The sequence below is a fragment of the Amphiprion ocellaris genome, chromosome 13, assembly GCF_022539595.1.
Source record: "Amphiprion ocellaris isolate individual 3 ecotype Okinawa chromosome 13, ASM2253959v1, whole genome shotgun sequence".
In the NCBI taxonomy this organism is placed as follows: domain Eukaryota; kingdom Metazoa; phylum Chordata; class Actinopteri; family Pomacentridae; genus Amphiprion; species Amphiprion ocellaris.
In genome coordinates this window covers 32,835,950-32,850,189 of record NC_072778.1, presented here as the reverse complement: position 1 = coordinate 32,850,189, position 14,240 = coordinate 32,835,950, and the positions used below count along the sequence as shown (strand labels likewise).

Here is a 14,240-nt window from a genome sequence, read left to right as displayed (position 1 = left end):
TCATTCAGGATGCTTAAAAAAGAACACACACACACAGACACACACATATATATATATATATATATATATATATATATATATATATATATATATATATATATGGGTGTAACAATTCACTTTAAAAAGGCGTTCAGTGCTAATCTAATGTTTTATATTGTCATTTATACGTGAAATTTATGGAGGCAACTTTAAATGTAGCATGCAGTTAATACGTAAGCATGAAACAACATAAAACATGCTACATATTGCTACCTGTGAGTGGAATAATTTGTTTTATGATATTTAATAGAAAACAAATAATACATTTGCAATCTTCCTTTTGGTGTTAGGTCGAGGAAGCAACGGCTATGACGCAAACACAGGTACGTGCCTTTCTAAAATGTTTGCTCTATCCAGACTGACTGAATGGGACATTGCTCAATATGAATTGTTTTGCTTCCTCATGTCCCTCTAATAAGTCAGTTTAAAGAGAGGAGATGTGCACACATGTTAAGTTATATGAGTGTACTCAGACAAAACACATCATTACTGTATGGTGTGTTTTGATGTATTTTATACTGTATATATATATATATATATATATATATATATATATATATATATATATATATATATATATATATATATATCTCAATTGTAATCAATTTTTACTTATTACAACTTTAGTACTTTCAGTTAACTTCACATAATATCACTGAATATCAAAGTAGAATAATCCATTTTCCCAAAATGATGAGTAATGATAACTCTCTGATGTTCCACATGCTCAGTGAATTACATTTTTCCTAATTATGTTTTTTTACTTACAGCTGGATTGTGTCCTCCATGATGCAGACTTGTGTCCACCAGAGGTTGAATGTAGTGAGTCAGTATTGGACATAGAATACCTTCCACCTCAGACACCACCATCACCCAGTGACAAGGAAGATTTGAAAAGTCCAAACCAATCTCAGAAATTGTCCACTGAAGAAGCGGTCAAAGGTTCAGACACAAATTCAAGTGCAGATGGCGATCAGCAAAGAGGCATGTGCAACTTTCAAAGACAAAAGGATCCAACAACTTATGTGAAAAGAAAAAACAAGAAACAAAATGGAAACCAAAAAGTTAGAGTGTACAGAAGGTATTTCTGCCTCTACTGTGGCAAACCATCTACAAAGATGGCAAGGCATTTGCAGCACAAACATATGGAGCAGAAGGATGTAGCATATGCCTTCAGCTTTCCTTTAGGATCAAAACAAAGAAAGGTTCTTTTGGGACAACTGCGAAACTTAGGTGACTTTAAGCACAACGCCATAGTCCTGGCTAAAGGCAGAGGTGACCTAGTGACATGGCAGCACTTATCTGATAAGGCTTCTGTTCAGGACTACATGCCTGGCTCTTTTTGTTCTGGGATTTTTGCTGGTATACTTGCTGAAAATCCGTGCCTCTGTGCAAGACCCGGTGTGAAGACAAACATACGTGACTGTCTGGGAAAATACACAAAGGAAAGCAAGGCAGAAAACCCTGAACTCCTGAGGTCAGCTAAGCTACGAAAAAATGTTGCAACACTCTGTAAGCTTCTGGATCTCTGCGAACAACTGCTGGAACAAGTTGCAAGGTTCATGGGGCACTGCACACTGCAAAAAATCAGTAAACCTCCTTTTGGGATGGAACAAGGCATGGCCACCTTATCAGGAAGGAACCTCAATACACTTGATCCTTCTGCATGTGGTATTTACGCTCACTTAGTCCTGCTGAACACCATTAGTTTAACTGTAATATACTCCTGAACAAGGGTCAGTAGTACAGTAGAGCTGTTTTAATGAGCAATAGTCTTTGTAACAGGACACTGAACACTGATATATGACTTCTGTTTTCTTTTTTAGGTAAAAGTCATGTACCAACTTCTGAGAGTGTCCAACAGAGGAAGAGGAAACATGGTGAAGAGGTGGATGAAGGTAAAAACACAGTTCATATTAAATGCATTTATATAAGAGCTGCAGTAGTCCAAAAAATTTGCAATTTTTTCAGTTACTGCTTATTCTTTCAATAATTTTTGCCACGCAGTCTTCTTGTTCTACTTTCACAAATGTGAGGATGATGCTTTTCTTTTTTTATTTAAATTATAGTTTGAATGCCTGGGCTATTATGTAAACAGTATGGACAAATAACTCTAATGCCTACCCTCAGTTACTGTTGACATGTCAGTTCACATTTGCAGTTAAAGGTGGTGTTGTATTGGATGATATATATATATATATATATATATATATATATATATATATATATATATATATATATATATATATATATGCTTAATCAGATCTGGATCTGGGGAGTGTGGAACCCGGGTGAACAGCTTAGCTCTGTCATGTTCCCCGGGCCATTCCTGAGCAGGTTTTGTGGTGTGTCGGGGTGCATTGACCTGCTGAGGGTGGAAACTGGCATCTAGAACTGCTGTTGCTATGGGGGGAGGGAGGTTGTTGGCCTGCCATGTTTAGGTTGGTGGTACATGTCAAACATCCACATGAATGTCAGGACTCAAGGTTTCCCAGAAGAATAGTGCATTATAACATTAAAACAAGATTATCAGTGTTATTCACTTCAACTGTCAGTGGTCATAATGTTGTGGGTGATCGGTGTGTGTGTTCTGTTGTTTTTCAGATGGAGGTTCTGACCTCTCATCCCCCAAAAAGAGACATGAGCTCTGCAGTGAAAATAGGAATTTGCATTCAGATGGTGAGTGACATGGAGTTTATAGATGCAGTCTATATCACAGCTGTGCCCACCATTTTATTGTCTAGTAATCATTTCATTAAGCTGAGCATGACAATGTAGATAATCAGTGAGTGCCGGCAAACTAAATGGGTTCATGCAGGCAGACAAAAGATGTTAAAATTAACAGAGGTCAACACCATGAAGACAGATAAAGGTCATAAATACTAAAATAGAGGTCATAAATGGTACAGATAGTTACTTTTTTTTTGCTTTTGTTTTCCAGATGGTGGTTCAGAACTCTCATCCCCTGAGAGGAGATGTGAGCCCTGCAATGACGATGGGAGTTCAGATTTAGATGGTGAGTGAAATGGCGTCATTATGATGTATACAAAAAACTATTTTCTTTGGCAAAGGACCCTGTTTGATGTTTCTATACTTCAGTTAAAAGAAGAGCAATAGTTTTCTCAAGTGTATGAAGTACAAAGGTGTCAGCACAGTTTGATACTCATATACAGTTATGTGAGTGATGTTCCATCACAGTAAATATCTAGTATGCCTTTTAATGTTAAATCATCATCCTGTCCTGCTGCTTATAGTTTTGACCAAAGAAAGTAAATGTTAACAGCCAACTGTCAGGTGGTGGTAATCAGATTTTACAGTCAGCACCTGATTACACATGGACCCTGAATATCCATCACCTGAGACTTTTCTAATAGGTGCTATTGTCTGTCACCTGTTGTAGATCAGCGTCCAGGAACACATCTGGTTAACAGAACCCCACAAAAGAAGAAGAGGAAGAAAAAGAGAGGAAAACAGACCAAGACTGTGGAATCAACAGGTAAATTCTGTAAACCTTCAAAGCTGTCTTAAGAGCTTTCTGTGACTATATGTGCAAAAGGCTTGCAACAGAAATTGCATTCATGTCCCTTAGAATTTTAATATGAGGAATTCTGGAGTTTGCCCTTCAGTCAGATTGTGTATGTACACGGACATGAAAGTTGATTTATGTGTTACTGAATTATTTTATTCCTCTTTCAGCAAAGATCAAATATATCAATAAAGCTGCACATTCATTGTAGGAATAGCAGGTTTGTCTGACTACTCAGTGGTTGTAAGGGCTTGGTGTCACCTGGAAGGGACATCAGCTCATGCCTTGTGATGTATCATGAATCTGAAATTGTAGGCCTCTTTACACAGTTTTATGCTTCAGCTGTCTTCTTTTTATACACTGCAGAGGATGAGGTCTCACTTTATCTTTGCTCTTGTTTTCCAGATGGTGGCTCAGACCTCTCATCAGAACTGGATGGTGAGTGAAATGGTGTTCATCATGAAATACACAATAAACAATTTGTTTGGGATTCACTATGTTAGTAAAAAGAAGAACACTACTTTCCTCTCAAGTCTACTAATTAGGAAACACCATTTCTTTCCCTTTATCCTTGCTGCTTATTTCAATTATGAGATGAATGTTCCATTACAGAAAATATATTCTGTCCTTTTTAATAGTTGTCTATTAAAGTAATATCCCTGTGAAGAGCTGCTGCCTCTGAATTTTAGCATGTTAACAGTTAACTGAACACACATTGTCCCTGAGATTTTATTAACAGGTGCTAATGTTTGTCTGTTACAGTTGTTGCAGTAGATCAGAGTCCAGGAACAAGACAGAAACGCTGCCAGAAGAAGAAGAAGAAGGGAGGGAAACAGAATAAGACTGTGGAAGAGGGTGTGCTGGGTAAGTTCTTCAAAAACATAAACAGTCCAGAGTGTAATGAATTGAGCGGTTAGCTTTTTTGTCTTCATGCTCTGTGCTCATTTAATTTGAAATGCAGCATCAGTTACTACTACTACTCTTAAAGTGCCAAGCTATAATTTATTATTATTATTGTTGTTATTATTATTATTATTATTATTATCATTAATAATAATAATAATAATAATAATAATAATAATAATAATAATAATAATAATAACAGTTTGTTTCTATGACACTTTTCAAAACACTCAAAGACACTAGATATAAAATCAGCAAACATTAAAATAGAGGAGCATCTATCTGCATCTATATGTCAATAACTGTGTGACTGCACTGTGCTTCAAAACTACAGTTATGTGTTTTTTGTGACTGATTTTGAAGCCATTCTTTGTCTTTTCTGTCTTTGCTGTTTGTAGAGAAACCTGTTTTAAAGGTGAAGAGACGGTGGAGTGACGCTGAAAGGAGTGCGGTACATAAACACCTTGCTAATTTTATCGCAGAGCGACGAGTTCCACGGAAAGAGCCCTGTCTGCAATGTCTTAAAAAGGAGAGCGCCTTGGATGGAAGAACCTGGAAGGACATAAAGAACTTTGTGTACAACACAATAGTCACTTTGAACTGCAGGTCTGCTAGGAAGAAAATTGCACTTTGAAGATCTTCAATGTACAGTATAATACATGTTCTAGTTATCCGGTTCAATAAGTCGCACTTTCTTGCTTGTTGATGCTGTTTGGATTGTTCTGCATTTTTGTAGTTCATGGCACTAAGATGTTTGAATGTGCAATTAACATTTATTTACAGTCAGGCAATTTCAAAATGTTCACACATATTACACAACAAATGCTTAATGAAGGAAGTATTTCCAAGGCGATACCTTTGGATTTATTTTGTCAAAGTTTAATGGCATGGGATGAACAAAAGCAGCAGCTGAGTTTGAACTGACTGAAATAAATAAATAAGGTGCTGGTCACTAGAATTGGCACAAGTACATTGTGTCTTTGTGCACTGTTTATGGTGACAGTATTAGTATGTAGAGTTAGTATTCTGCTTGTCTATTCTCCTCAAACTGTACAACTCTTGTCTACAACATTTAAACTTACATATTATTCAATTATTTGTCTGTACTGTGAAATTTAAATAGTAGCAAAGTATGATTATGATAGCCAAAGTCATAACATAGTTCTATGCTCTAATAAGAAATGACCCCAACTGCACCCCCTGCTGGGCGAACCTCATAGCACACCCTACAAAAAAGTCCTCACCTCAGTGGTAATCTGTGATTGACTATAGTGATTTTTATTCTTTGTTTTTTGAGGAATCTGAGGTGATAACTGGAATCAGGGAGCCACCTACTGTCGAAATGTAACATTCATTTCTCTCTAAGTATAGCAGAAAGGGTGGTCCTCACTTCCTAGGTTAATATACTCGGATCTCACTTTGGTGCCCATACAAGAATGTGTGTGTGTGTGTGTGTGTGTGTGTGTGTGTGTGTGTGTGGACTCTTATTTCCATTTAAATATTCTCTTTTCTTTTCCTCCTCTTCACACTCCCCCAGCAAAAAGAAGAAAAAAAAAAACTAATCAGCCATCGCCCTTCCATTCATCCTCCCTCTCTCGCTCACCCCCACTCTGACTCCTCAGATCACCAGGTAAAGCAGCGTTCGGCTGCCTGTGCAATGGTGCAGTGAAAATGAGCAGGAAAGACGGAAGATTTTCAGAAGCATCACTGCGGGCCAAATGCCTTATTATGTCAGATTTACAAATTCTCCACACCCGAGTTGGAGGAAAAAGTGACCTACATAACTACAGACCAGAAAGAAAAAAAAACACCAATGGCCCAATTCTCCTCTCCTCTCCCTCATTCTCTCTGTCTCTGCTGCTCCCTCTGTAGCTGCTCTGTTTCTCTCTCATTTCGTCACCCCTCGTTTATCTCTATCCTTTTCCCCGACAGCGGCTTGGTGAGTTATCACCCCTCATTCAGATGAGAGGAATGGCGTGTATGTCTTTTCTTTTTTGTTTTAGTCTGTGTGCTTCTTTTGCATAAGCTTTCCTATCCATGTGTGTGTGTGTGTGTGTGTGTGTGTGTGTGTGTATGCTGTCTATGTGTTAGTTGTATGGTTGCTAAAATGGTATGGTCGGCAGAGGGGGGTGTTTAGGTGATCCAACCAACCTGCTACTAGGTAAACACCATCTGTTCACACAAAATCTCCCCTCTCTGACACCACGACTAGAATAGAGGGATCCAATTGCACCTCTCCTCACACACCTCTCTGATGCCAGGTTCACACCAAGGTGTGTAGGTAGGTGTGTGTCTGTCTGTGTGTGTGTGTGTGATAGTGATGATAATAGATAATGACAGAACTGTTTTTTTCTGTAGATTTTACAAGAAGAAACACACGCAAGAAAACATATTTCTTTGTGACTCTGCTGCAACCTCTCTCTAGAACCTTAGTCCTCTCTCTCTCTCTCTTCATATATATATATATATATATATATATATATATGTATATATGTATATATGTATATATGTATATATGTATATATGTATATATATATATATATATATATATATATATATATATATATATATGCTCTATCTGTCTGTCCATCTGTCTACTTTCTCCCACTCTATCTATCTCTGTCTCAGCCTGCGGTAGAATTGAGTCAAATCAATCAATTCAGGTTTCTTGGGCAGACCAGTGGTGTGGCAAGAAATTGACCTTTCTTTTCAACATGTGTGCGTGCGTGCCTGCGTGCGTGCGTGCGTGTGTGTGTACACGTGAGTGTGCATGTGTGTGTGTGTACGCATGAGTGTGCATGAGTGTGTGTTAGTACACAAAGCAGAGGGAAGCAGTTAGAGCTAAGTCACTATTTGCCTCGGAGCTGATGGTACCATCCACTGTGGCAGTGCCCCTAGCTACCCACTAAGGATCACACACACATATACAGACACACATACACACACACACACACACACACACACACACACACACACACACACACACACACACACACACACACACACACACAGCCTTTCACCTTCAGCTATAGCAGATATGACAAGTGCACGGACGGTGGACACAGCATTAGCGAGGCTTTATGCCCTTTTTTTTAGCTTTTATGCTAAGCAGCATGCCATTGCAGGCTTTCCATTTTTACCCGACTGGGCATTGAGTGTATTGAGTGAGTGAGTTAGTCTGGGTTAAGTGGCTGTGCTTAAGGGCACAACAGCACTGCTGCGATCACTGACTGCTCCCGTACAGCTTTGGAATGAGCCCTGCAAAACAAGATAAAGGGCTCATGAAAACACACACACACACACACACACACACACACACACACACACACACGAGCTGACGAGCGACACACACTGAAGCGAGAGCGGACGGACAGTGTGCGGGGAAGAGATGTTTGATTTTCTGTCATCGCTTTGTTTTTGCTAGATTGTCAATTTGTATTTATCTCATTTCCTCTCCTTTTCTCCCACACTCTCATTTATAGATTTCAAACACCTCACACACACACACACACACACACACACACACACACACACACACACACACACACACACACACACACACACACACACACACACTCGGAGCGCCAGATGTGGGCTGACGCTCCCCATCTATCCAGAAGGTGGGGGTTTAATAGAGATTTATAATGATTATCAGGAGACTGAGGGAGAATATATTGTTCCTGCTTAAAAGTCTACTGATAGAGGGCACGGATGGATGAAGTGAGCGGGCAAAAAAAAAATGTAGTTCAGTCAAGGAGATGTTAGAGAAAACACTAAAAGAGAACTGTAAATGCAGGGATCCTTGGTGTGCATGTGTGCTGCAGGCTAGGTCACACAAATAAAGCCAAAAATGTGAAGGGCCAAAGCTGCTGGGGCTATAACCTGAAGGCTGTGTATTGAAAAGAAATCCAATGCCTGTGTGTGTGTGTGTGTGTGTGTGTGTGTGTGTGTGCGCACTTCTTTATTTGTGCTGCTCAATGCGCGTGCTCCAGCGCGATTACCCATTACTGGCTTGCGCTGCGTAGTCTCCATAATATCATGATAATGCACTGTGATTCCTCCACTCCTGGACCCTGTGTGCTCTCCAGAGATTTCTCCGTGGAGAATTTCTTGGCCGACTTGAGCTTTCCACTCCTCCACCGTAGTCTGTCTGTCCTCATCCCGCTGTTCTGCGCTAAAACTGCTCATAATTATTGTCTTAGCATCCTTCATGTATAATTTATCAGTCGTTTAAAAGCGGAGGTGCATGCAATTAAATCTAGAGGGAGCCTCTGTCTTTGCAAATCTGCCCTTCCTCTGTCCCTTTCATAATTTCTCCCTCCCCTCTCTCTCTTTTACATGAGCTCTCAGTCTCGTCCTTTTACTCTCTGTGTTATCCTTTTGCTCTGCGCTGTTGTTGTTGCTTCCTGCTTCTCCCTGTCTGTTTTACTCAGTTTTGGAGTCCATTCTGCCTTCCGTCTTCCGCTCCCTCTCCTTAATATCTAAATATGTGATGGAAATTGGATAAATCATGCAGAGGTGTTCGCTCTCTCTGTATCCATTTTCTTTTCATCCTTCACTCTTTTGCTCCCTTATTCCCTCTCTCCCAAAGAGAAAGGAGAGGAGAGGCGCAGAGTAATTGGATTCCCCCTAATAGCGAGGGTAATGTTGACAGTACATAAATCCTGCCACTGAAATAGCGCCTCGTTTATCTTCTGATTTTGCCTCATTGTTTTTCGGCGCCTGTTTCCCACCCTCATCTTCCTCCCCTCTCCAACGCCTGTATATGCTTCCCCTCCATCCTTCCTTCCTCACACCGCCCTCCCTTCATCTCCCCCAGGGTCTCATCAGGTACCCTTGATTGTCTAGATGGGCCCCGTATGGGACAATGCGTCTCCACATAAATTGGTCGACACGGTTTGGTTGCTGCCAAGCAGATATTGGAAGGAACAAGGCGGGGAGGATCATAAACTCAAGACGCAGATAAAAGGGAACATGCACAGTGCATCGGATATGTGGTGCAACATAAGGCTTACAGGAAACAATGAAGGATGCACTTGACTCTGCTCTATGCAAATAAAATCTGTTCCTTCTCTCACCCAACATATTTTGTCTTCGTGCCTTCATCTGGTTTCAAGGATGGTGATACTTCAGGGGAACCTTAAATCACATTCAGTGTCAAATCTGTAGGTTCCTGTGCCTGTGAAACCACCGCTCACTTAATAGCGTCGACAAATCAGCCTCACAATATTCATGCAAATTCTAAATTGGCAGTGTAGCGATTTCGTATCACACTCTCACCAGAGACAAATTTTAAAAGGAATGGTCAGAGTCTGTGCAGCAGAGGGTGAGATATCCTGATTTTCACTTACTAATAAGGGTCAAGCCCTAAGAATGCTGGATCCTATTCCATAATTAACTTAAGCAGCTCAATTGCGTCTCGTTAGTAGCCTTCTCCTCTTGAACTGGTAAACATCCGCATCTCTCAAACTCCACATTTGTATCCCGAGCTTCCTGTTGCAAGTGTGTAGCCTCCAAGTCCAGATAAGACACTGATCCCATCCCCATGACATGATCATCACAGTTATTTTGAAGACTTTGAGGAGCTCCTTCTCAGACATAGCAGTACAAACCACTAGTGTAGAGAAATTGGAGAAAATAAAGTACAATTACTCATCTGTACTCAAATCTGGTAATTCAATTTAGTGCCTCCATTTTATAGTACTATAAATCTCATTACATGACAGAGAGATGCATTGTTCTTTTTATTCCGCAGCCGCCTTACTTACTATGTGTTACTTTATATTACTATTTTCCATACAAGCTTTAGTTTAGCTTATAAAATATAGCATATTGTTGAAGATGAAATTAGTAGTTCCCAAACATTCTGGTTTTTGGGCCGCTTGTTTCAAAAGGATTTTGGTTCATAGTGGCACCAAAGATTGTTTTCCCCTTTAAACTAGGGAAACTTGGATGCTTTTAAATAAAATTATCCCTCATATCACGAACCTTAAAGGAAATACTTTCTGAACACAAAATCCCCAAACCCCTATTCATGAGCTAAAGAAGCTGGAATAGAAGCATCTACCCATAAATTGGATGGTAGTTTAAAAAAAATAGTTGCGAAAGAGTGGATGGGGAAGAAAAATTAAGGCACAGATAAAGAAAGTTTGTCTCACTCTCTCCTCTTCTGGAAATGTCAGACAACCTCATCAATAATTGACCAAGTGTCTCGCAGTTGATCAGCTCTGAACGGCCTTTTATAGTAGTATTAGGAGTCCATCACACACACACACACACACACACACACACACACACACACGCACACACACAAACATCCTCCTCTTTCATCCTCTTTCATGATCCATCTCATTGACGCTGGAGTCCAGGTCAGGTCCGCTAATCAATCAGCTGCGTGGCATTTGGATTGTTTGGTCACTCTTTAGGCTTCCTGTGTGCTTACTCCTCTGATCTCTTCTCCTGCAAACACAGGAACACTGACAAGATGAAGCATGAAAGAAGAAGCTCGCTGCACAAGAGCTTTCAGTACATTCTGGACAGTCACTTTTGCTTTCATCAACAATACGGAGAGTCAAGCAGCAGCATCAAGTTCAACACAGACGCTTTCATCCTGCATCTGTTGCTTACACACACACACTGATATCCAGGAAGAACAGAGAGGGTGATGTAAGCGTTCTATACTAGCTATGTTGTAAATGTTTTTCTCCCACAGCTGGCTCTTCAAACATCGACTATAGTCAGGCCAGCAACGTAGTATTATTTATTGCTTCCCCGGGTGGTCTGCAGCTGCTCTTAACACGCCGCACAGTCATTTAATTGGAGTGTCAATCTGGGGGAAGCCCACTTCCTCCTCTGTTTAACACTCACATATAATAAAGCACCGCAGCCCGCAGGCGCTGTTACCTTAACCACACATCATAATCATATAATAATCTGATTTTATCTGTCGCTAAGCCAAGTCTTGAGTTACATGCTAAAGATGTGTGATGATAAAAAATACCCCAAAAAAAAGGAAAAGAGAGAGCCATTTTGTTGTTGTCCCAGTGCCACGACTGCTGCCTCGTCATCCACACGCACACACTGACATCTTTCTACAACCAATCAATAGGTCACATTTCTTATTACACTCTGCCACTCATCTAAACCAGTTCCGGCTACAGGCAACACAAACAAACACGGACTCACACACCTACAGTAGCGCTAAAAGCAGACTCGTCTTTTTTAGTTGCTTTTTTGTAGATGAGTCACCACAACACTGTTCCCTTCCATTCCTCCATCGCATCCGTTGATGGCTACAATCTCATCTCCTCCTCACCTGTGCTTCGTCACCATGGTTCGAGCACAAGCGCAGCCATGATTTTGAGCCTATTTTTCATGGCACTTTTCAGTCACCCTTGTCACATCCTCTTGTCCAGCTTTGTCCTCCTTCTCCTCCTTCTTCCGCTCTTTTCTTCACGCCTCCTCCTTCTTTTTTCTTGCTCCTCTTCTCTCATTTTCCACTTTGCTGCTCTTCTCCTCATCAGTCAGTCAGCCTGCGGTCTGACAAAGATGCAGGGTCTGATGAAGGCTCCAGCCTGTCAGCACATATCTATTCACAAACATACGCATGCACACACTTAACACACAGCATGAGAGCGGCAAGAAAAAGCTGGTGAAAAAAGGCAAGAACACAAACAAAGCATCGAATTTGCTCATATTACTGAGTTCCATTTCCATGCATTTATTTCTTCTAAATATGTTTTGCAGGCCTTTTGTCAAAAGGGAAAATTTGCTGATTCACAGGGATGATTTTCTTGACATTATAATTGGGAGAATGTGAGAGGAGATAAATATTAAAGCCATTGTTTGTGTTCCAGGCTGCAGTGTATGTGATATGGTAGATGTTATCTACTTTTTTGAAGCCACCATATAACAATTATTGCCAGTCGCCTCTGTAAACAGTCTCTAAGGCTGTGAATATGCACTCCATAAAAGCAGTCACACTGTATATTCAATTTTCACCTTGTTTGGCTAAAATCAAAAATGTCATCTCTCTATTATTGCGCTTGACTGTGACCGTTTTCCCTGTCTTTTGCCCGCCTTCCTCTATATTTGACCAGTATGTTACACAAACTAGTGTTTAGTTCATATTTGTCAAGCTGGCATTTAGCGCCTCAAAAGTATTGGAACCAGACTTAGTAGCTCGATGAGTCGGCTTTGCTCGCAGATTTTGCCTTCACACACAATGGTATCAAAGGAGATATAATTCTTTTTTTTCTTGAAAATGAGTTTGATTCTGTCTCCTCTCTTGTAGCGCAGAGTAAACAGACACAGCAGGCTTTTGGTTTGGCGTACTGATGTCCTGTGGGAGTCGGTCTATGAGCAAAGATGAAAATATGCACAGTTTGATTCTGAGGAAAGATGTCCTCAACCCTGCCACTTTTTCCTCCAGCGCTCCATTTCTTCAGGCGCTCTGTTTTCATCCCCTGTTCCCTTGTTAGCCTGTGTTCTCCGTCTCCTGGGTATTCAGAGGAGCGAGTGGGTGATCGGTATGGGGACCTGCGGTGTGTGTGGAAATATGTACATGCTTGAAGTGAGATAATGTGACAGGAAGCTAAAGGAATGGATCTGCGGGAGCTGCATCTGGTAGATTCACCAGAAAGGACAAGGGTTGTAAAGCCAAATAATTAGTCGCCACCATCCTCCAACTGCAGCGGATTCCATTCTTGGAGTGCAGAATTTGGAGATTTATAGAAACGGGACAAAGGAAAACAAGAACAGACAGTGCTGGCCCTATAGGAGTCAATCTGTTCTCCTACTTCATTGTTGGTTAAAAAAAAATCCCTTCCGAAAAGAGGGCTTGGCTTTAGCCTCAGCCCTCTTCTCTCCTGCTACGGCTTTCTGTTGTGGATGTAACAGTTAATCCACTACCACAAGTGCCATCAAGCCCCTTCTGCTGCTTTCACTAACACTCTTCCATACATGCATACACGCCATTGGCTCCACTTCCCTTTTCTCTGGACTGTATACAGCCATCCAACTGCTAACCCCTTTGCCACTCCCTTCGCTTTTTCACATGTAGTCATATGCTCGAATTTCTGAGTCAGACTGGCAGGAAAGGGGAATTTGTCATTGTGCGACGTAAGGCGGATAGCATGTGTCAAACAGAAAACACGACAATTCACCCTGATTTTCTGTGGAACGCTCCAGACAAACACATTCAAAAACTCCCCACATTTTCAGCCAAAAAGAAACTTTTAGAAAAGCATTTGTTAAATGGATCATCAGTAAATGAGGCGCTGCCTGTTAAATGAAGAATCGAATAATGTGCAGTTAACGATAAACAGAACCTCATCATCAGCCTGGTCTAATGATAGTCTAATTGAATTTTTTCATGGCAAAGAATTAGAACGATCATTTTGACAGTGTGAGCCACAGGCTATGATGCAGCTCTGAATTGTCGACAAAAATAGCGAGCCATTTGGATCTGTCATTTCCTGGCTGTTTTTTTGTAAGCCTTAATATTTAGTGTTTGTTGTTTTAGGATCTACTGTAACCCACACTGCTGATCAGACCTACAGTATAGCAGTTTCTATTTTCTGCTCCAGTAAAGAACTGATTAAATTGTAATACTCTCTAACAAATTTTAACCCAGACAGATTAAATTTTCACTGCCGAGAATGTATATAAAGCCCTTTAATGAATTGCATTTTCCCGTTGTCTTAGCGTTATCTTGGCCATTGTGCGCTCCAGAGGCTGCTTACAGAGGGCGCCTCCAGATGTGGCCCAACTC

General features: G+C 40.7%; 2 protein-coding genes across 18 annotated transcripts in view; both read left to right on the top strand.

Moving 5' to 3' along the window:
• Positions 1-14,240, top strand: part of tenm2a (teneurin transmembrane protein 2a) — a 225,268-nt gene that overhangs the window by 123,553 nt on the left and 87,475 nt on the right. The gene's annotated exons all lie outside the window — the stretch shown is intronic.
• On the top strand, positions 123-2,718 carry LOC129350328 (uncharacterized). 2 transcript variants are annotated; one of them, XM_055016454.1, is made up of 3 exons: positions 123-362; positions 810-1,937; positions 2,644-2,718. In XM_055016454.1, the coding sequence occupies exons 1-2, from the start codon at positions 348-350 to the stop codon at positions 1,767-1,769; spliced, it is 975 nt and encodes a 324-aa protein (XP_054872429.1). In that variant the 5' UTR covers positions 123-347; the 3' UTR covers positions 1,770-1,937; positions 2,644-2,718. The 2 variants fall into 2 exon arrangements, with proteins under 2 accessions (XP_054872429.1, XP_054872428.1); XM_055016453.1 differs by lacking the exon at positions 123-362 and having other exon boundaries at positions 716-1,937.

Excerpts from the sequence above, each read along its gene's own strand:
- LOC129350328 (XM_055016453.1), top strand. The coding sequence starts at position 792 with ATGTTTTTTTACTTACAGCTGGATTGTGTCCTCCATGATGCAGACTTG.